Source organism: Mustela putorius, unplaced genomic scaffold (genome assembly GCF_011764305.1).
Source record: "Mustela putorius furo isolate JIRA1106 unplaced genomic scaffold, ASM1176430v1.1 tig00001114_pilon_pilon_pilon, whole genome shotgun sequence".
NCBI lineage: Eukaryota > Metazoa > Chordata > Mammalia > Carnivora > Mustelidae > Mustela > Mustela putorius.
In genome coordinates, this window is record NW_025421575.1 from 1,937,837 (window position 1) to 1,960,252 (window position 22,416).

The 22,416-nt window shown below is 36.5% G+C and overlaps 1 protein-coding gene across 1 annotated transcript in view; it reads right to left on the reverse strand.

Annotated features, from left to right (window-relative positions):
• Positions 1–22,416, reverse strand: part of ZDHHC15 (zinc finger DHHC-type palmitoyltransferase 15) — a 191,318-nt gene that overhangs the window by 116,061 nt on the left and 52,841 nt on the right. Inside the window, exon 3 of the mRNA XM_004779927.3 lies at positions 5,005–5,099. Within this exon, the coding sequence (XP_004779984.1) occupies positions 5,005–5,099 (95 nt within the window). The remainder of the gene's footprint in view (positions 1–5,004; positions 5,100–22,416) is intronic.

Below are 22,416 nucleotides of genomic sequence, written 5' to 3' on the forward strand. Positions count from 1 at the left end.
CTCCGCCGCTTGCCGGGAGCCGGCCCCTCCCCCCCGGGGTCTATCTTCCCGTCGCTTTGGATTCACTTCTCCGCCGGTCCTACCTTTCAGAAAGTGGTTGTTTTTCTGTTTCCAGAATTGCTGTTCTTCTTCTCTTCGATCTGCCGATGGATTTTCAGGTGTTTGCAATCTTTAGATAAGCTATCTAGCTGATCTCCGGCTAGCTGAAGCAGTCTCAGCTTGCTACTTCTCCGCCATCTTGACTCCTCCCGGATTTTATATTTTTTAAAGATTTTATTTATTTACTAAAGTGAGAGCGCGCGCGCGCGCGAGAAAGAGAACGAGTGAGCATGTGTGGGGGAGGGGCATAGGGAGAAGGAAAAGCAGACTCCCTGTTGAGCAGGAAGCCTGACCAGGGCTCGAACTCAGGACATGGGACCATGATCAGAAGCAAAGGTAGATACTTAACCAACTGAGCCACCCAGGCACCCCCAAAACTAAAGGAATTTGTGAACACCAAATCAGTGCTGCAAGAAATATTAAAGGGGATCCTTTGAGCACAGAAAGAGCCCAGATAGGAACAGAGACATTCTACAGGGACAGTGACTTTATAGCTAATACAATGGAACTGTATTCATATCTTTCAATAATTAATCCAAATGTAAATGGCCCCAAAGCTCCAATCAAAAGAAACAGGGTATCAGAATGGATAAAATAAATAAGACCCATCAATAAGAGACTCACTTTAGACCCAAAGTCACCTCCAGATTGAAAGTGAGGGTGTGGAGAAAAATTTATCATTCTAATGGACATCAAAAGAAAGCTGGAGTAGTCATCCTTATATCACACAAACTGATTTTAAACAAAAGACTGTAGTAAGAGATGAAGAAGGACACTATATTATAATAAACAGTCTATCCAACAAGAAGATCTAACAAGTGTAAATATTTATGTCCCCAACTTGGGAGCTGACAAGTATATAAACCAATTAATAACAAAATCAAAGAAACACATTGATAATAATACAAAAATAGTAGGGAACATTAATACCTCACTCATAGCAATGGACAGATCATCTAAGCAGAAGATCAACAAGGAAATAAGGTCTTTGAATGACACACTGAAACAGGTAGACTTCACAGATATATTCAGAGAATTTCATCCTTAAGCAGGAGAACAAAATTTTTTCTTGAGTACATGGAACATTATCCAGAACAGATGACATATTGGGCCACAAATCAAGCCTCAACTGGTAGAAAAAAACTGAGCTTATAGCTTGCATATTTTCAGACCACAATGCTATGAAACTTGAAGTCAACCACAAGAAGAAATTTTGAAAGAGCACAAATGCATGGATGTTAATGAACATCTTACTAAAGAATGAATGGGTCAACCAGGAAATTAAAGAACAATTTAAAAATACATGGAAGCAAAAGAAAATGAAAACATGACAGTTCAGAACCTTTGGGATGCAGCCAAGGTGGTCCTAAGAAGGAAGTATATAGCAATACAGGCCTTTCTCAAGAAATACGAAAAGTCTCACATATACAACCTAACCTTACACCTAAAGGAGCTGGAAAAAGAAAAACAAATAAAGCCTAAAACCAGCAGAAGAAAAATATTAAAGATTAGAGCAAAAATCAAAGATATAGAAATTAAAAAACAGTAGAACAGATCAACGAAATCAGGATCTTGTTCTTTCAAAGAATTAATAATATTGATAAACCCCTAGCCAGATTTATCAAATAGAAAAGAAAAAGGACCCAAATAAATGAAATCATGAATGAAAGAGGAAAGATCACAACCAATACTGAAGAAATATAATTATAAGAGCATATTATAAGCAATTATATGCCAACAAATTAGACAACCTGGAAAGTATGGATGCACTCCTAGAAACATATAAACTACCCAAACTGATACAGGAAGAAATAGAAAACCTGAACAGATCCATAACCAGGAAAGGAATTGAATCAATCATCAAAAATCTCCCAAGAAACAAGAGTCTAGGACCAGATGGCCTCCCAAGGGAATTCTACCAAAAAATTGAAAGAAGAATACCTATTCATCTGAAACTTTTCCAAAAAAGGAAAATAAAAAGGAAACTTCCAAACTCATTCTATGAGGCCAGCATTACCCTGATCCCCAAACCAGACTAAGACCCCACCAAAAAGGAGAATTACAGGGCAATATCCCTGATGAGCATGGATGCAAAAATTCTCACTAAGATACTAGCTATTTGGATCCAACAATACATTAAAAGGATTATTTACTGCAACCCGGTGGAATTTATTCCTGGGTTTCAGGGGTGGTTCAACATCCACAAATCAATCATAGTGATACAACATATTAATAAAAGAAAGGACAAGAACCCCATATGATCCTTTCAATAGATGCAGAAAAATCATTTGACAAAATACAGCATCCTCTCTTGATAAAGTCTCCAAAATGTAGAGACGGAGGGAACAAACCTCAACATCATAAAGGCATATACGAAAGACCCACAATGGAAACAGAGCTTTCCCCCTAGGGTCAGGAATATGACAGGGATGTCCACTGCCACCACTGTTGTCCAACATAGTACAGGAAGTCCTAGCCTCACCAATCAGACAATAAAAAGAAATAGAAGGCATCCAAACTGGCAAAGAATAAGTCGAACTTTTACTCTTCACAGACAACATGATAATCTATCTAGAGAACCCTAAAAACTACCCCAAAATTACTAAAACTGATACAGAAATTCAGTAAAGTTGTAAGATATAAAATCAACCCACAGAAGTCTGTTGCTTTTCTATACACTAACAATGGGACAGCAGACGGAGAAATCAAGGAATCAATCCCATTTACAACTGCACCAAAACCCATTGCATACCTAGGAATTAACCTAATCAAAGAGATAAAAGATCTGTACTCTGAAATTTATAGAATACTTAGGAAAGAAGTTCAGGAAAACACACACAAACACAAAAGGAAAAACATTCCATGCTCATGGATTGGAAAGATAAATATTGTTAAAATGTGTATGCTACACAAAGCAATCTGCACATCCAGTGCAATCCCTACCAAAATACTGCCAGCATTTTGTCCCAGCCAGGACAAACAATCTTAATAATTGTATGGAACCAGAAAAGACCCTAATTAGCTAAAGCAATGTTGAAAAAGAAAACCAAAGCTGGTGACATCAGAATTCCAGACTTCTAGCTCTATTACAAAGCTGTAATCATCAAGACAGTATGGTATGGGCATAAAAACAAACACATAGATCAATGGAACAGAATGGAGAACCCAGAAATGGATCTTCAACTCTATGGTCAATTAATGTTTGCTAAAGCAGGAAAGAATATCCATTGGAAAAAAGACAGTTTCTTCAACAAATGGTGCTGGGAATATTGGATAGCCACATGCAGAAGAATGAAACTTGACCACTTTCTCATACCATACATAAAAATAAACTCAAAATGGATGAAAAACCTACATGTCACACAGGAATACATCAAAATCCTAGAGAACACAGGTAGCAACTTCTTTGACCTTGGTCACAGCAACTTTTTGCTAGGCAGATCTCCAAAGACAACGAAAACAAAAGCAAAAGTGAACTATTGGAATTTCATCAAGATAAAAAGCTTTTGCACAGTAAAGGAAACAATCTACAAAACCAAAAGACAATAGACAGAATGGGAGAAGATGTTCAAAAATCACATCTCAGATAAAGGGTTAGTATCTGAGATCTATAAAGAAATTATCAAACTCAACACCCATAAACAATCTGTCAAGAAATGGGGAGAAGATATGAACAGACATTTCTCCAAAGAATACATGCAAATGACTATCGTGAAAAAATTTTGAACATCATTCAGCATTAGGGAAAGACAAATCAAAACCACAATGAGATATCACCTCACACTGGTCAGAATGGCTAAATTAACAACAGAAGAAACAACATATATTGGTAATGATGCAGATAAAGGGGAACTTTCTTATACTACTGGAAGAATGCACAATGGCGCAGCTACTCTGGAAAACAGTATGGAGGTTCCTCAGAAAGTTAAAAATAGAACTACCCTACTACCCAGAAATTGTACTGCTAGGTATTATTCCAAGTGATACAAAAATATTGATTTTAAGGGGCACATGCACCCCAATGTTTGTAGCAGCAATGACCCCAATAGCCAAAATATGGAAAGAACTTAGATGTCCATTGATAGATGAATGGATAAAGACGATGTGGTGTACACACACACATAGAGGAATATTACTCAGCCATCCTAAAAAATGAAATCTTACCATTTGCAATGATGTGGATGGAACTAGAGAGTATTATGCTAAGCAAAATAAGTCAGAGAAAGACAAATACCAAGTGATTTCACACCATGTGTAATTTAAGAAACAAAACTGATGAAAATAGGGAAAGGGAGGGGAAAATAAGACAAAAATAGAAAGGGAAACATACCATAAGAGTCTCTTAACTATAGGAAATGAACTGAGGATTATTGGAGGGGAGGTGACTGGGAGATGGGGTAACTGGGTGATGGGCCTTAAGGAAGGCACTTAATGTAATGAGCACTGGGTGATATAAGCTATTAATGAACCACTAAATTTTACTCCTGAAGCAAATAACATATGTTAACTAAATTGAATTGAAATAAAAATTTTAAAAAATAATTATATCATTAATTCAAATAATGGTTTCTTAGTTTTCAATGTATCTATGGCCAGTGATTTTACAATAGATTATCCTTCTATATCTTTCTGCAGGAAGCCTTTCTCTGGATCTGTTGCCTGTCAGGTTCTTTCCAACTCTCTCCCCTGGCATTACACTATATTCCTTAATTTGCCTACCCTTAATTTGCCTTTATCACTAAGAGGACTTTTAAAAAATTACCTTGAATCTCTTCTCCTTAAATGAAGGCTATTTGTTTCTATTCTCATCTTCTTCTGTTCTTTGGGGGTTTTGTTTGTTTGTTTTTTGTTTGTATTTCTGCTTTCCTGTCTCTTTAGCCTTTGGGAAGTAACCAGGATTCTTACCTTCTGATTTGGCTGTTGTGGGAGTGTAAATATAGACTTCCAGTAGGTCCAGGTAAAGAACACAAAGATGGCATGGTAGAATATGAGGTAGATAACTGAAATTTAAAAGAAAAAAAATCAATGTTTATATTATCTTTTTTATCTATTTCTAGCAGTTCAAAAAGATGTAAAACTAAACAAATTTCTGTTATGTTTTATTACCAGGTATTTTCTAGTATTTTTTTAAATTATTTTTTTATTTTTTATAAACATATATTTTTATCCCCAGGGGTACAGGTCTGTGAATCACCAGGTTTACACACTTCACAGCACTCACCAAAGCACATACCCTCCCCAATGTCCATAATCCCAACCCCTTCTCCCAAACCCCCTCCCCCCAGCAACCCTCAGTTTGTTTTCTGAGATTAAGAGTCACTTATGGTTTGTCTCCCTCCCAATCCCATCTTGTTTCATTGATTCTTCTCCTACCCACTTAAGCCTCCATGTTGCATCACCACTTCCTCATATCAGGGAGATCATATGATAGTTGTCTTTCTCTGCTTGACTTATTTCGCTAAGCATGATACGCTCTAGTTCCATCCATGTTGTTGCAAATGGCAAGATTTCATTTCTTTTGATGGCTGCATAGTATTCCATTGTGTATATAGACCACATCTTCTTGATCCATTCATCTGTTGATGGACATCTAGGTTCTTTCCATAGTTTGGCGATTGTGGACATTGCTGCTATAAACATTCGGGTGCATGTGCCCCTTTGGATCACTACGTTTGTATCTTTAGGGTAAATACCCAATAGTGCAATTGCTGGGTCATAGGGCAGTTCTATTTTCAACATTTTGAGGAACCTCCATGCTGTTTTCCAGAGTGGCTGCACCAGCTTGCATTCCCACCAACAGTGTAGGAGGGTTCCCCTTTCTCCGCATCCTCGCCAGCATCTGTCATTTCCTGACTTGTTGATTTTAGCCATTCTGACTGGTGTGAGGTGATATCTCATTGTGGTTTTGATTTGTATTTCCCTGATGCCGAGTGATATGGAGCACTTTTTCATGTGTCTGTTGGCCATCTGGATGTCTTCTTTGCAGAAATGTCTGTTCATGTCCTCTGCCCATTTCTTGATTGGATTATTTGTTCTTTGGGTGTTGAGTTTGCTAAGTTCTTTATAGATTCTGGACACTAGTCCTTTATCTGATATGTCGTTTGCAAATATCTTCTCCCATTCTGTCAGTGGTCTTTTGATTTTGTTCACTGTTTCCTTTGCTGTGCAAAAGCTTTTGATCTTGATGAAATCCCAATAGTTCATTTTTGCCCTTGCTTCCCTTGCCTTCTAGTATTATTATAAAATGTTAATTTTTACTTTTCCCCATGAAGTGACAGAAATAAGTTACAGTGCCAAATTTTAAGTGAGACCTTCTGGAAGTTGTATGTTTTAAAAGTTACCATGTGATTCTAAAACTAAATGGAAAATGTTCTTTATGACAATGTGAGGGAAGCTACTATAGCCACTTATCATTATCTGTCATTGTATGCGCTAAAAGATGACAATGATAGTATTCGCACAACACTATAGAGTTTACAAAATGATTTCATAATACTATCTCATTTTATTGTTTCAATAACTTTGTATGACAGGTAAAAGGGTAAGGACAGTTGATTAACTATTAGAAATAGTTAATTATCCAAAGTGATACCGCTACCATACAATGTATCCAGGTCTTAAACACAGGATTACTAACTATAAATCACAAGTTCTTTTAAGTATCCTCAAAGACTACATATTCATTTTTTTGCAAGCAATCTGGATTCATATTTATTGAATCCAGTAATTAGAGACATCTTTTCTAGCACTAGAAAGCAAGGTTCCACATGACTGCATAACTGCATCTGGTTAGAGTCACATCCCAGGATAAAGGTTGGTAGGGGAATAATCTGCAAGTCCTAATTTTACATAAGAAACACTATTAAACTTAATATAAAGATGACAGTGAACTTGCACTTACAGCATCAACATTGTCAAGGTCATTATGTACAAAGCAGTCACTTTCAACTTTGTTAAACCAATAGAACATGACAACGTCTTCAGATTATATACTTTTGAAATGGGAGTTGTATCTGCAATAGTTGTAAAAGTTGCTTCCATTGCTTTTCTTTCATATTCTTTGCCTCTTGGATAGCTCTTCTGATATCAAAAAAATTCACTATTCTCCACAGAGGCCATTATAAGCTGATAGTCATGTTGCTGTTTCACTGTGAGTGCTCGTGTGGCAAAGTATTATTACCTCAATCAATCAGAAAGACTCAAGGGATTGATGATTCAAGACCAAGTTAATAGTTCTGAGTGCCTTATGCATATATGGCTGAACTGAGAAAACTGTACTCTCTTGGCCCAGTGCTCCTAGTCTTATGTTGCAAGTCCTTTTTTATGTGCTGCACTAGTGTAATTATGAAATCTCATTTTCAAATTCAAGCAATAAAGTAAAAAGTAAGATCCACCACACACAGACATCTAGCCTCCCACTTCCCCTCCTAGGGTATTAATACCCGTTTGCTGTTTGCTGCGTATCATTACAGATCTTCTGATTTTTATGTGTTTATATGAATATATGAACACAATATAAACATGGAATTTTTGTAATATTTAAAAGTGTTTTCATTGTATTTCTTTTGAAAGGTAATACATTCACAATATTCAAAATTTGAAGGCATAAAACAGTACACAGTGAAAAGTTTCCCTTCCATCTCTGTCCTTCAGCCACCAAGTTTCCTTCCTGAAAACAACAAATATTAGTTTCATGACTTCATGCTGTGTACCCTTTAGGATTTTATACATATAAAAACACTGAAACAGTGTGTTTTTTACCCACAGAAATAGTATTCTATATATAGTTTTGTACCAATTTCTTTTTCACCTTCTATAAGTTGTAGATCATTCTATTTAATATAACCTGCAAAGAATAAGCTTCCTCACTCTTTAAAATGTTGCATGGGTTTTCATTGCATCAATGTGCCATAATTTAACTGAAGTGTTTCTGATGAAAATTTAGTTTTTAATTCTTCTCTTGCTACTACAAACAATGCTGTAATAAAAAATTTTGTATATGTCTGTGGCACATATACTAAATCTATAGGGTCAATTCCTTAAAGTGGGATTGGTAGGCTCAAACATAGATCTTTTGGCAGATAAGGTCAAACTACCCTTAAAAAAAAGAAAAGTTTCTTTTTTCTTCTGGTGTAGGAGAACCATAAGGTTCCACAGGGTCACTCAGGTGAGATTCAGGACAGGCATGCCTGGGGATTGCAGGGCAGAACTCAAGGAGAGCACTCACATGAGGGGAGCATAGGGATCCTGCTCACACTTAACCCACCAAACTTCCAGCCACCTATCCACTGATAATTCCTGCTGCTGCCCCACCCATGCACTTTCCCACACCTATTCTGTGGCTAGGCACCAGAAGGTTCCACATGGCCACTCACTGGGTTGTGGCTCCCCGAGTCCTATGATCAGTGTTGGGGTGGTACAGTGAGCAAGACTGTGGTTAGAAGGGACCTCAGACATTACCTGCTCCAACACTTATTTCAAAGGTTCAATTAAGGTACCTACAAGGGTCTGTTACACTTCGTCATCTCCCTTGTGGTTTCCGGTCACACCAGAGTGAAGGTATCGAAGTTCCATATGTATCACCCCACAAACTAGAAGAATTTTCTTCTTAATAGGGAAGAGGAAAGATGGTGGTGGAGTAGGAGGACCCTAAGCTCATTTCAACTCATGAACACAGCTAAATAACAATCAAATAATCATAAATAGCTCAGATAAAGACCAGAAGACTGGTAGAACTAGAGAACTATAAGGAGAGAAGAGGCCACATCAAAGGAGGTAGTAAGTGTGGAGATATAGTTTAGGGGAAAAAGGATTGTGGACGCTATGCAGGGAAGGGAGATGTGGTCATGGAGAATTAGAGAGAGGGAGAGAGAGAGGAAGGAAGAGAGAGAGAGAAAGGGAGAGAGAGAAAGAGAGAGAGAGAAGCACATAGGGGGATACAAAAGGTTTCCCCAAAGCCATTGGCTTGGAAAACGAGAGGGGCTGAGTTTCGTGAGTTCATGCAACTAGCAGGGCTTAAAGTCTAGAGCTTTAGGGACCCCTGAGTGGCTCGGTTGTTTAAGTGTCTGCCTTCAGCTCAGGTCATAATCGTGGGGTCCTGGGATCAAGTCCCACATTGGACTCTATGCTCAGCAGAGAGTCTGATTCTCCATTTTTCTTTCCCTCTGCCTCTCCTCTCTGCTTGTGCTTGCTCTTTCTTTCTCTTAAATAAATCAATAAATAAAATCTTTTTAAAAAGTGAGAGACATATTTCTTTATAATTAATTATTTTGTAACTATAATTATTCTTATAAACTGTTGGGACAATGACTTTTTTAAGTGTGATGCTCTAATGAGATTCCAGATCACTAGAAATATCAAAGGGCCTGTGAACAGTATTCCTGAATTGCCACTAGTCATTGACATTGGAATGAAACAGGAAAACATCTTTTTCTAAAGCAAACAGGCGGGGTAGAGTCTTTTTCTTATCTGGTAGTGATCATAGTCATGGGGCATTGGAAGCAGCTGGAGCTGTGATTACCACATGAAAGTCGAAACCTTTCAAGTGTTTTTTTCCCCCTTCCACATGTGCAAATGTTTTCAGGAGAAGAAGAAATCAGCCATAAGGAACATGACCAATTGTCAAAGAAAAATTCTTAAGCATACAGTTTTTCTGAATTTAGTCACTGTGTTGCACTGTGAATATTCCATTATGGAAGCAGCTTCTGAAATGACAAAGCTACTTGAACTTTTTTCTTGAAATAATAATTCCTAAACATCTTGATAAAAATGATGGAATCTGAAACCACATGGTGGAAGTATCATAAAGTTGTTATTAGCAACATCTTTCGCCCGCAGGATGCCTTTCTATTTGTTGCTCCCAGGGACTAATGGAAAATGAGTGATTTTGTGTGTGTGTATGTGGTGTGTGTGTATGCACATGCATACACTTTCTTGTGTGAATAAGAAGGAATGCAGCAGATAAGCTGCTCTAAACGCAGCAAGATGAGCACCAAAATGGGGAAAAGAGGAAAATAATGATATTTTACTGTATATATTTAGACAAATAAATGTGTTATTAATGTGTTGTTATAAAAATGTGTTATTATGTGTTATAAATGTGTTATTAATGTGTTGTTATGTGTGTTAAATAAATGTGTTGTTAATGTGGCAATTATCCAACATACCTCTTTTCTTAAAAGCTATTGTTGAAACTGTTTTAGTTAAAACGATATTTTCTCTAATATCTTTTATAACATTTAATGACAAAAAGCATTTGAGTTGGTAGAGTTGGGTAATGGGGAGGAGGGTATACCTTTCAACTACATACCATCATTCCTATAGGAACAGCAGCTATAGCTTTAGCAATTAAAAGAATCCTCACTAAAATCCCCATTTTTGGCCCAAGATAGAAATTCCCAGATTATTACCAGGGGGAAATTTGTCAGTGAGACAGTCATCTCTCTCTCTGAGTAGTAGACACCTATCAATGAGGTTTTGATTCTAATATTTGAGTTCACTGCCTTAACTTCCTTTCACTGCCTTAAAAACTTGAACAAAGAGTTGTACCTTCTCTCCAAGCTATTTGAAGGATTATTTGGAGAGAATGGGGTTGGAGGCCCATAGATTGTAGCCAAAGAGCTAAGGATAATTCATGAGAACACAAAACTTGTCCAAGAGTTGTTCCCATTATTTAGCTACCCTCTGCCCCAGAAGAATATAAGATTTTCTCAAGTTGTTTTTTTAAAAGATTTTATTTATTTATTTGAGAGAGAAAGAGAATAGAGTGAGAGGAAAAGAGAGTGTGAGGAGAGAGAGAATCCTAAGCAGATTTAATGCTGAGTGCAGCCACAGGGCTCGATCCAACAACCCTGAGATCATGACCCAAGCCAAAACCAAGAGCCAGATGCACACTCAACTTACTGAGCCACTCAGGCACCCAAAGAGTGGCTTTCAAGGTTTAGTCAGCTACTCCTTAGAAGTCTGTCTGATGGTAGCATCAAATTCTAGTGCCAATATATGGCATCACATTTTAAAAGAGCATCATTTTCCTTATTGATATCAATTTCAAAAGTTAGGGTTATCTCTCAAGTATCCTGTATTCCCTTAATTATCTATTTGGTATCTACCATCTATCAAATTATAAAAACCTTTTATGAAGCTGGTTATATCTTCAATCTATACCAATTCTGGGAGGTAATGAGTTTCATACGTTTTCTAGCCCCTTTGTAAAGGAGGGCTTTATTTTAATTGTCTTAAACTCAATATTTTCTTCAATTTCAAAGAGTTTTCTAGTCCCAGCATATTGGAATTTGGTAAACAACACAAAGCTAACAAAACACATAGGCTATGTGTATTTATAAACTTGGATTATAGCCCTTCTGTTTTTCTATGCTGTTTTGAGCCCTGAAATGCCATGCAAAATTACAATGGATTTGGATTCAGATTATTTGGGTTTGAATTCTAGATCTGCCACTTAATAAGTATGCGTTCCTGAGAAGCTGGTTAACTTTGCTGATCTCATGATATATGTATACACACACACACACACACACAAACAACCTTATCAATTTGCCTGACAAAGTTTAGAGAACTAATTGACTTAAATGTAAAAGGATCTCATATACTCTTAGGACTTAGTTGACATAAGTTTTCTTCTTCTCTTTCCTTCCTCTTAAGTCTTAGTGGTTTGTGTTCTGAGATATGGTAGTAAAAACTACACAGACTTCAGAGGAAGACACACAATGGCTTTGTTCAAAAAGAGTAAAGTGGTTTGTTCCCAGTGCTCTTTTTGATAATGTTTACTTAACGCTTCATTGGTTCATTGATTGTGGAAATAAATAAGTATACAAGGCAACATCACTTAGGGAATAACCTTTGGCTACTTTCCCGGTTTAAAATTGATAGTTGGAATGCCACCATTCTGTATGTATCATTTGGATTAAGTATAGCCCAATGCCTCCATGTTGTCAGGGATACTCACAGTCAACACCAAAGCAGAACAGAGAATCTCTACTTTCCACATAGTAGCTAGGGATTTGTAAGCCAATTTTTCACTGGCTGGGAAAGTGGCTGGGGTTATCACAATCCTAGCTTGGTTCCCTCAGAGTGTATTTCCCTTTTTTTGATGCAACCAATAAATTCTGTACCTCATTAACATAATGTTGGCTTGGTTTATTTTAATATAAAATTTTACATTTGGAAAAGTCCTTAGACACCATTTAGATCAACAGTCTTCATGATGTATAAATGTATAAATCTGCTTTGCACTGTTGCTAACAATTGTTCATCCAGCTTTTGTTTGAATACCTGAAGTAATGGGAAACTTAACTCTTAGGGCAGCCCATGCTATTGTTAGATTTTAGGCATATCTTCCTCATATTAAGCGGAAATATGCCTCCTGGTAATTCTCTCCCATTGTTCCTAACTTTGGTCCCTGGAAAGAAATCATATTTGCTTAAAAACAGACTGGTATCTATACATTTAATGATCTCTTACGACTCAATAATAAGACAAAAGACTCAATAAAAAATAAGTAAAAGACTGAGATACTTTATAAAAAAAAAAGAAAGATGGCAAACGAGCACATGAAAAGGTGCTTATTATTAATCGTTACATAAGTGCAAAGTAAAACCACAAGGAGATACCACATTATGCACAATAAAATGTTTTAAAATCCCTGACAGCACCAAGTGACAGTGAGGATGTAGAATGACTAGAACTCTCATATATCACTGATGGAGATGCAAAATAGTAGAACTACTTTGCAAAACAGTTTAACAGTTTCTTAGAAAGTTAAACATACAATTACTATACAACCTAGCAATCCACTCTCAGGTATTCACCCAAGAGAAATAAAAATATACATTTCTGTGAAGGCCTGTACATTGATATTCTTATCAGCTTGATTCATAATAGCCCCAAACTGGAAAAAAAACCCAAATGTTCATTTATTTGTGAATAAATAAGCAAACTGAGGTACATCTATAATATAGAATATCACTCAGCAGTAAAAATAAAAAGAAATCACTCATATATGCACTGACATGGATGAACCTTAAATGCACATTACTAAGTGAAAGAAGCCAGATACAAAGGGTTATGATTCAATTTATAGGAGATTCTAAGAAAGGTAAAACTATATAAAGAGAAAACAGGTAATTGGTTGCCAAGGTGAAAAGTGATGACAGCTTATAAATAGGGAAGCGGGATATTTTGAGGATAATGTAAATATTCTTTATCTCGATGGTGGTGGTGTTTACATCACTGTATATATTTGTCAAAACTCATCAGCCTGTATATTTATAAGAATGATTCTTATTGTATGTAAATTATATCTCAATAAACATGACCAGAAAAACCCCAAGGAGGTCTAAAAATGAGTCCTTTTTCTGGGGTGATGTTATGCAGCTAACAAGCCAAAGAACAAAGGCAGTCATTGGGAGCTGGAAGAGATAAGATTTTGTATCTTCCCTTAAGCCTCTGGAAGGAACATGGCTTGTAGATATATTTTCCCACTTCTGCCCTCTAGAACCATTTCAGAATAAATTCTGGTTGTTTTATGCCACCATGTTTGTCATAATTTGTTATGATAGCCCTAGAAAATGAATACAGTCTATACTGTTTTTTCATCCATAAACGAGCCTATGATAATACTTCATAGGGCTGTGATGAGAAGTAAATGAATCAATACCCCTAAGGTACATTAAAGCAGTAGCTGGCACATAAGTGGATTTGAAATGGTATTTTTAAAAAGATTTTATTTATTTTAGAGAGAAAGAGTGCACAAGTGGAGGGGAGTAAGGAGGGCAGAGGGAAAGGAAGACTCTCAAGGAGACTCCACATTGAGTGTAAAGCCCAACACTGGGTTCAGTCCCACAACACTGAGATCATGATGTGAGCTGAAATCAGGAGTCAGATGCTTAACCGACTGAGCTACTCAGGCACCTCTGAAATAGAATGTATTATAATTCTCTAACCTTAGTTATCTTTTAGTCTCCAGTCCCTTTATCTGTTAACTGGTAAAAATAAAAATATTGACCAACAACCTCTAAACAAACAAACAGAAATGGGCCTCTTCCTTTGCTATCTTTTCATTTTAGGTTTTCTAACATTTAGCACAACAGGTAGCTATTTATTCTGACTTCCCAGCCTAACATTTTCATTTTTCTGATAGTCATATTTAAATGTGTTGGGAATTCTAGTCTGTATGATAGAAACCAAGTGGTATGCAACAATGGCAGGAAACAAAATCATGACTCTGAAACAGCATTGGCTGCACTCTGCTGATCTTTCCTCACACATATAGATCTCATCATTTCAGTTCCATATATGCCCCCACTAAGGCGTAAACTGTTGCAAGAGGGTGTTGTAGGAGTCATATTGGGAAGTACAAAGGAGCATGTAAGTTCTAGCTCAGGCCTCTGGGGAAGGATAAAAGCAGGGGAGTAATAGCTTTGAAATGTACATTTAGATGTAGCTATATCAAAAGAGACTTGTCAAAATGTGAAGGAGCAAAATTACTTTTTAAAGTTTTTACCAAGTTACAATAGACATCACTGGATTTTTAGTTTTTAGTTTTTAGGTTTTTTTTTAGTTTTTTTTTTTTCATTTGAGTATAGTTGACACACATTAGATTAGTTTCAGATATACAACATAGTGATTCAACTTCTCTATATATCATGTTATGCTCATCAGAAGTGTAGCTACCATCTGTCCCCATACAATGTTATTACAATATCATTTACTGTATACTCTATGCTGCACCTTTTATCCCTGTGACTTACTCATTCCATAACTGAAAGCCTGTATCTCCCATTCTCCTTCACCCATTTTGCCTGTCCTTGAACCCCCTTCCCTCTGGCAACCATCATTTTGTTCTCTGTATTTATATGTCTGATTCTTTTTTTGTTTATTCATTTGATTTGTTATTTAGACTCCACATATGAGTGAAATCATATGGTATTTGTCTTTCAAAGTCTGACTTATTTCACTTAGCATAATACTCTGTGGGTCCATCCATGTGGTTACAAATAGCAAGATCTCATTCTTTTGTAAAGGCCTATTCAGCCAGAGCGGCCCCTCCCCAGTTGAACAGTCATTTTGTTGTTTATGCAGTAAAACTTAGATGGACCCTGGCCCCCCGAGGGGAACTTACTAAAAAGCAAGTCCAGGAAACCAGTCCCAGGTAACAAAGCCCAAATACAAGGGTGGGTCAGGTCAGGTGGAGATAACAGTCCGAATGCAGGGATGAGTCGGGTCAGGTGGAGACATCCAATCAGTAAAGAGCACATACTGTCTCCCTAGCTACCAAGGAGTGTGGGCCATGCCTTTTGGGCGCCAATTCTGACCAAGGTGATAGGCTAGTTCAAATAGCTACTATGGGGTGAATTGTAATTCAATTGGCCACCCATGTGGGACCTAGTATGACTGTGCAGCTTTCTCTGTGTGTTACAATCTCATTGGCCACCTATGTGTGGCCAAGCCCAACCACATGGCCTTTGCTCTATAAAAGTTAGTCTGTAAGGCAGGGAGGGGTCATCACCCTCTCTGAAAGGCACGTCCCCGACCGGTCCGTTTGACAGTCGGTTTGATTCTCGATGCTTGGCATGAAATAAAGCTTTGCTTGACCTTTGCTTTGTATCAGTCTCACTCCTTTAACCATGGACCTATTATTGGGGGACCCAACACTTTCCTTCATGGCTGCATAATTTTCCACTGTATATATACACACTATTTTTTGTTATCCATTTGTAAATTGACAGACACTTAGATTGCTTCCATATCTTGTTTACTGTATGTAAATCTGCAGTAAACATAAGGGTCCATATATCTTCAAATTAGTGTTTTCATTTTCTTTGCGTAAATACCAATTAGTAAAATTATTGGCTCACATGGTATTTCTATTTTTTTTAACCTCCATACTGTTTTCCACAGTGGCTATAATAAATTTACACTCCCAACAGCAGTTCTTGTGTGTTCTTTTTTCTCCATAATCTCGCCAACACTTGTTACTTCTGTGGTTTTGATTTTAGCTATCCTGACAGATATAAGGTGATGCCTTATAGTTTTGATTTGCAGTTCCCTGTTGATGAGTGATGTTGAGCATCTTTTCATATGTCTGTAGGTCATCTGTATGGTTTCTTTGGAAAAATGTCCATTCAGGTTTTCTGTCCATTTTTTATTTGGATTGTCTTTCCAAAAAGACATTTTTTTGGTGTTGTGATGTTTAAGTACTTTATATATTTTAGACATTAACCTCTTATCATACACATCATTTGAAAATAACTTCTCCCATTTAGTAGGTTGCTTTTTGTTTTGTTGATGGATTCCTTCAGTATGCAAAAGCTTTTTTATTTTGATGTAGTCCCAATAGTATACTTTTACTGTTGTTTCCCTTACCCCAGGAGACATACCTAGACACATGTTGTTATAATTGATGCCAGAGAAATTACTGCCTGTGTTCTCTTCTAGGAATTTTATTCTTTCAGATCTCACAGTTAGGTCTTTAATCCAATTTGAGTTTATTTTTGTTTATGGTATAAAAGAGTAGTCCAGTTTCATTCTTTTGCATATAGCTGTCCAGTGTTCCCAGCACCGGTTAATAAACAGACTGTCTTTTCCTCATTGTATGTTCTTGTCTTCTTCATCATAGATTAATTAATCATATAATTGTGGGTTTGTTTCTGGTGTCTCTTCAGTTCCACTGATCTATTTTTGCTCCATTGTGTCTACTTTTGTGCCAGTACCATACTATTTGGATTACTATAGCTGTGTAGTTCATCTTAAATACTGGAGTACTTGAAATCTGGAATTGTGATACTTCAAGCTTTGTTCTTCTTTCTCAGGATGGTCCTTACAAAAGTAGTCAAGTCAAGATGAGATCATACTGCATTAGGGTAGGCCCTATGACAGGTGTTCTTATAAGAAAAGGGAAATTTAGATACAAATACAAACAAAGAGAAGATGGTCATGCAAAGACAGCACAAGAAAAGAGCTATGTTGCCACAAACCAAAAAACACAAAGTATTGCCAAGAATCACCAGAAGCTAGGACAAGGCAAGGAAAGAGTCTCCCCTGAAAACTTCAGAAGGAATATGAACTTGACTAAACCTTAATTTTGTACTTCTAGTCTCCAGAGCTATGAGAGAATAAATTTCTGTTCTTAAAGACACCCAGTTTGTGGTAACTTGTCATGACAAACTTGGACAATTAAAACAGTTCCTGATAAATTCCAATCTCTAATGCTCTAAGAACATTATAACAGTAGCAAATAGGCACAGACTTTGGTGTCAGATGTACCCAGGATCAAATCTTGACTTTGCCACTTAATATATATATTTCCTTTGGGAATTTAATGTCACTAAGTTTCACTTTCTACATCTATAAAATTGTCATAAAAGTACGTGTTCTACATGGTGTGTAGAGCACTAAATAAGATGATGTATGTAAGTCTCTTGGCATAGTACCTGGCACTATGATAAGTACAAAATAAATAGTAGTAGATATTATTATTGTTATTAACATTGGAAAGGACTTAAAGGTCTTTCTTCTAAGAAGTATAATATATTTTAGGACTATAATTCCTACTACTACCTTTATAAATATATTGTCAAAAGTCATGCATTCATATTTTGTAAGTAGAGCAACTGAGATCAAAAGAAGTAGCATATGTTGACCTAGTCATGCTGAATCCAGTGAACAGAAGGAACTAAAGCCTAGATAATCTGAACCACAGTCCTGAATATTATATATTGTATAATCCTTGCTACACAGGATTCACAAATTCTTTTTTAAGACATGAGTACATGTCTTTTTCTATAGATCATAGAAACAAAGTCCATAATAATAATTTTGCTTTCATAATACTGTTTTACATAGATGATCTTATTCAGCATCATAGTATCAGTATTTTGAAGATCTTGATATGAGGATCTGGGATGCACCTGATGTTAGCAATTTAATAGGGTTCAAGGATAGGTGAGGATAGGAGATGAATTTAGGAAAGACATCACGCACAATATGTCAGAAAAACCCAAATATAATCAAGAATAACATACTGACCATAGTTGCTTATCATCAAAAAGGGCCATTAATCATTTTAAGTAAAAGTTTCACTCATCCTTTGAGAATTCATTTGCATACTAGTTTCATACTAAATTCTCTGGTTTCCCTTTTCAAGTTAAAAAGAGTTGTAGCTATTTACCTTTTTAGAAAAAGATGTCATTCCTAAATATTGAACTTCTGTGGGCTGAATTGTGTTCCCCCAAGATTTACATGTTGAAATCCTAACCCCCAATACCTCAGACTGTGACTGAGGGTTTTTTAAACCCTGGAGATAGGGGTTTTTAAAAGAAGAACTTAATTTAAAATGAGGTCCCTAGGGTGAGCCCTAATCATTATGACTGGTGTCCTTATAAAAAGGATATTAGGACACAGAGAATGAAGACCATGTAAGGACACAGAAAGATGGCCATCTACAAACCAAAAAGAAGAGCCTCAGGAGAAACTAACCATGATAGTATCTTAATGTTGGACTTCTCACCTCAAAAACTGTGAGAAAGTAAATTTCTTTAAGAATTCAGTTTGTGGTACTTTGTTATTGCAGCCCTAGCAAGTTAATATAAGAATGATTTAGGTTCCCAATTAAAAATCCAGAGCATAGGGGTGCCTGGGTGGCTCAGCAGGTTAAAGCCTCTGTCTTCGGCTCAGGTCATGATCCCAGGCTCCTGGGATTGAGCCCCATATTGGGCTCTCTGCTCAGCAGGGAGCCTGCTTCCTTCCTCTCTCTCTCTCTCTCTCTGCCTGCCTCTCTGCCTACTTGTGATCTCTCTCTCTCTGTCAAATAAATAAATAAATAAATCTTTAAAAAAATCCAGAGCATAGAAGTATTTGCTTTGTGTCTACTTCTTGATTATATTAATCTTGACTTATTGGTCATATATGAGACATCAGAAAGCTGAAAGGGCACTGGGAGGAAACAGTTTGGGCCACGGTATGATCTATTATACTCACATTCATACAGCACAGGAAATCTTCAGTTAGGTTTTGAGCACTTATCTCGATGTTCTTAATAATAGACTATTTTATACTTATTACTGTAAAATTACTATATAATGTGGATTTGGGGAACCAAATGAATCTCTCTTTAGAGGCTAACCTACTTCTAAAAGAATATTATATTGCAGCACAGGGGTGGCTCAGTCAGTTAAAATTTGACTTCAGCAAGGTCATGATCTCAGGTTCCTGAGATCAAGTCCAGTCCTGGGATTGAGCCTGGCATTGGGCTCCCTGCTCAGTGGGAATTCCGCTTATCCCTCTCCTTGCTCTGCCCATCCCACTCCACTCATGCTATCTCTCTCAAATTATTAGTTTTAGAGGTAGAATTTAGTGATTCGCTCATTGCATATAACACTCAGTGCTCATTATATCATGTACCCTCCTTAATGCCCATCACCCAATTATCCCGTCTCTCCAACCACCTCCCTGAAGCAACCCTGTTTGTTTCCTAGAGTTCAGCGTCTCTTTTGGTTTGCCTCCTCTCAGTATTCATCTTATTTTATTTTTCTTTCCCTTCCCCTATATTCATCTGCTTTTGTCTTAAATTTCAGATATGAATGAAATCATATGGTATTTGTCTTTCTCTGACTGACCAATTTCACTTAGCATAATACCTTCTAGTTCCACCCACATCATTGCACATAGCAAAACTTCATTCTTTTTGATGGCTGATTCCACTTTTTGATTCCACTGCATGTGTGTGTGTGTGTGTGTGTGTGTGTGTGTATCTCACATCTTCTTTATTGCAAAGGACCATATTTTTAAATAAAGTATCTAGGTTTTAGGTGGTTATAAATTTGGAGAGAGCTCTTCAAATAAGTAAAAGAACCATTAAGCAGACAAGAAATGGAAAAACTTTTGCAGTATGTTTGATTATGGTTTTCATGAGCTGTGGAGACTGAATAAAAGGTTATGTGATTTGAGGTCTTCATTTATTTGGCAATAATATTTTCTTTGCCGATCCCAAATAATATTCCTACTGGCAGTTCCTACACTACTTTAATAGTGCAGTGTAAATTGAAACAAGACACAAATTCCTCATGTTATAAGGGACACAGATATTTATTAGGCCTATTGGTCAGGTTCTAGGCAAGGTTTACCAATTTATGCCAGATACTTGGATGTCTAATACTTTCTGAATAAATTTTATGGCATCTCCCAGTAACCAACTCTAGTCTTTAGAAGTTCCTTATAAGTCTAACTTTCTCTCTTCTGGTTACAATCAAATCTAATTTCAGCTTATTTATCCCACTGTCTTTGAGAGCCCTCACATAAAAATGTTATAACTGATACTGTTCATACTTAACATTTACAAAGCAGTTTACTACTGTATACTTCAATTCCCATATAATTTCATGCTTGCTAACTTACAATAAATCTGTAACATGTTACTAAACTCATCTCCTTTTATAGAACTTGAGGTTCAGAGAAGTTGAGTTACTTACTAAAAATCATAGGGCTAGTAAATGATAGAGCTGTAAGTCCAATTCAGATCTTCTGTGCCTAAATTCTGTGCTTTGTCCCATTATGCCCCACTGCAGAATAAAGAAGCAAAATCTAATTCTTTATTATATTGATAAATATGAGAGCTATCAGGAAAAAACTGCTTGGAATCCTAATGTCAGGAAGGAGCTTAAAAATCATACATTGTATTTCCTTGATGATGAGTGATATTGAGCAACTTTTCATGTATCCATTGGCCATCTATATGTCTTTTTTTGAAAAATGTCTATTCATGACTTCTGCCCATTTCTTAAATGGATTATTTGTTCTTTGGGTGTTGAGTTTGATAAGATCATTATAGATTTTGGATACTTATACCTTTATCAGGTATATCATTTGCAAGGATCTTCTCCCATTCCAATACCTTTATCAGCTATTGACATACCTTTATCAGGTATGTCATTTGCAAATATCTTCTCCCATTCCAATGGTTGCCTTTTAGTTTTGTTGATTGTTTCCTTCACTCTGCAGAAGCTTTTTATCTTGATGAAGTTCCAATAGTTCATTTTTGCTTTTGTTTCCCTTGCCTCTGAAGATTTATCTAGAAAGAAGATGCTATGGATGATGTCAAAAAGGTTGTTGTCAGGGGTGTTAGAGAGGAGAAGGGAGTTGGGGTAAATTGGAAGGGGAGGTGAATCATGAGAGACTATGAACTCTGAAAAATAATCTGAGGGGTCTGAAGTGGCGGGGGGGTGGGAGGTTGGGGTACCAGGTAGTGGGTATTATAGAGGGCATGGATTGCATGGAGCACTGGGTGTGGTGAAAAAATAATGAATACTGTTTTTCTGAAAATAAATAAATTGAAAAAAAAAAGTTTGTTGTCTGTGTTCTCCAGAATTTTGATGGTTTCCTGTTTCACTTTTAGGTCTTTCACCCATTTTAAATTTATTTTTGTATGTGGTGTAAGAAAGTGGTCCAAATGGATAAAGAAGCTGTGGTAGTTATCTACAGTGGAATATTACTCAGACATAAAAAGGAATGAAATCTTGCTATTTGCAACGATGTGGATGGAGTTAGAGTGCATTATACAAAGTGAAATAAGTCATTTGGAGAAAGATAAATACCATATGATTTCACTCATATGTGGAATTTAAGAAACAAAACTGATGAACATAGGGGATAAAGAGAGAGGCAAAACATAGAAGAGACTTAACTATAGAGAACAAATTGAGGGTTGCTGGAAGGGAGGTGGACAGAGGGGTTGGATTAAACAGGTGATGGGCATTAAGGGCAGCACTTGTTGAGATGAGCCCTGGTTGTTGTATGTAAGTGATGAATCACTAAATTCTACATCTGAAACTAATATTACACTGTATATTAACTAACTGGAATTTAAATAAAAACTTGAAACAAATAAACAATCATACATTATGACCACAAAAGATCCTGAATACACAAAGTAATCTTGAAAAACAAAACTGGAGGTATCACAATTCCAGACTTCAATTATATTATAAATCTGTAGTAATCAGTATGGTACTGGCACAAAAATAGACACATAGATCAATAGAACAGAATAGAAAGCCCAGAATTAAACCCAAAATTATATGGGTAATTAATCTTTAACAAAGCAAGAAAGAATATTGAAAAAGAAAAAAGAGAGAAAAACCAAGAAACAATGTCTTAACTATAGAGAACAAACTGATGGTTACAAGAGAGGAATGGGAATTTGTCAAATAGTTGATAAAAGAAGAAGAAATCATACACTGTGGTAACATAATCTAAAGAATTTAAATCCTGGTAACTGGACTGATGCTACTAGGAAGGCTCTGAATA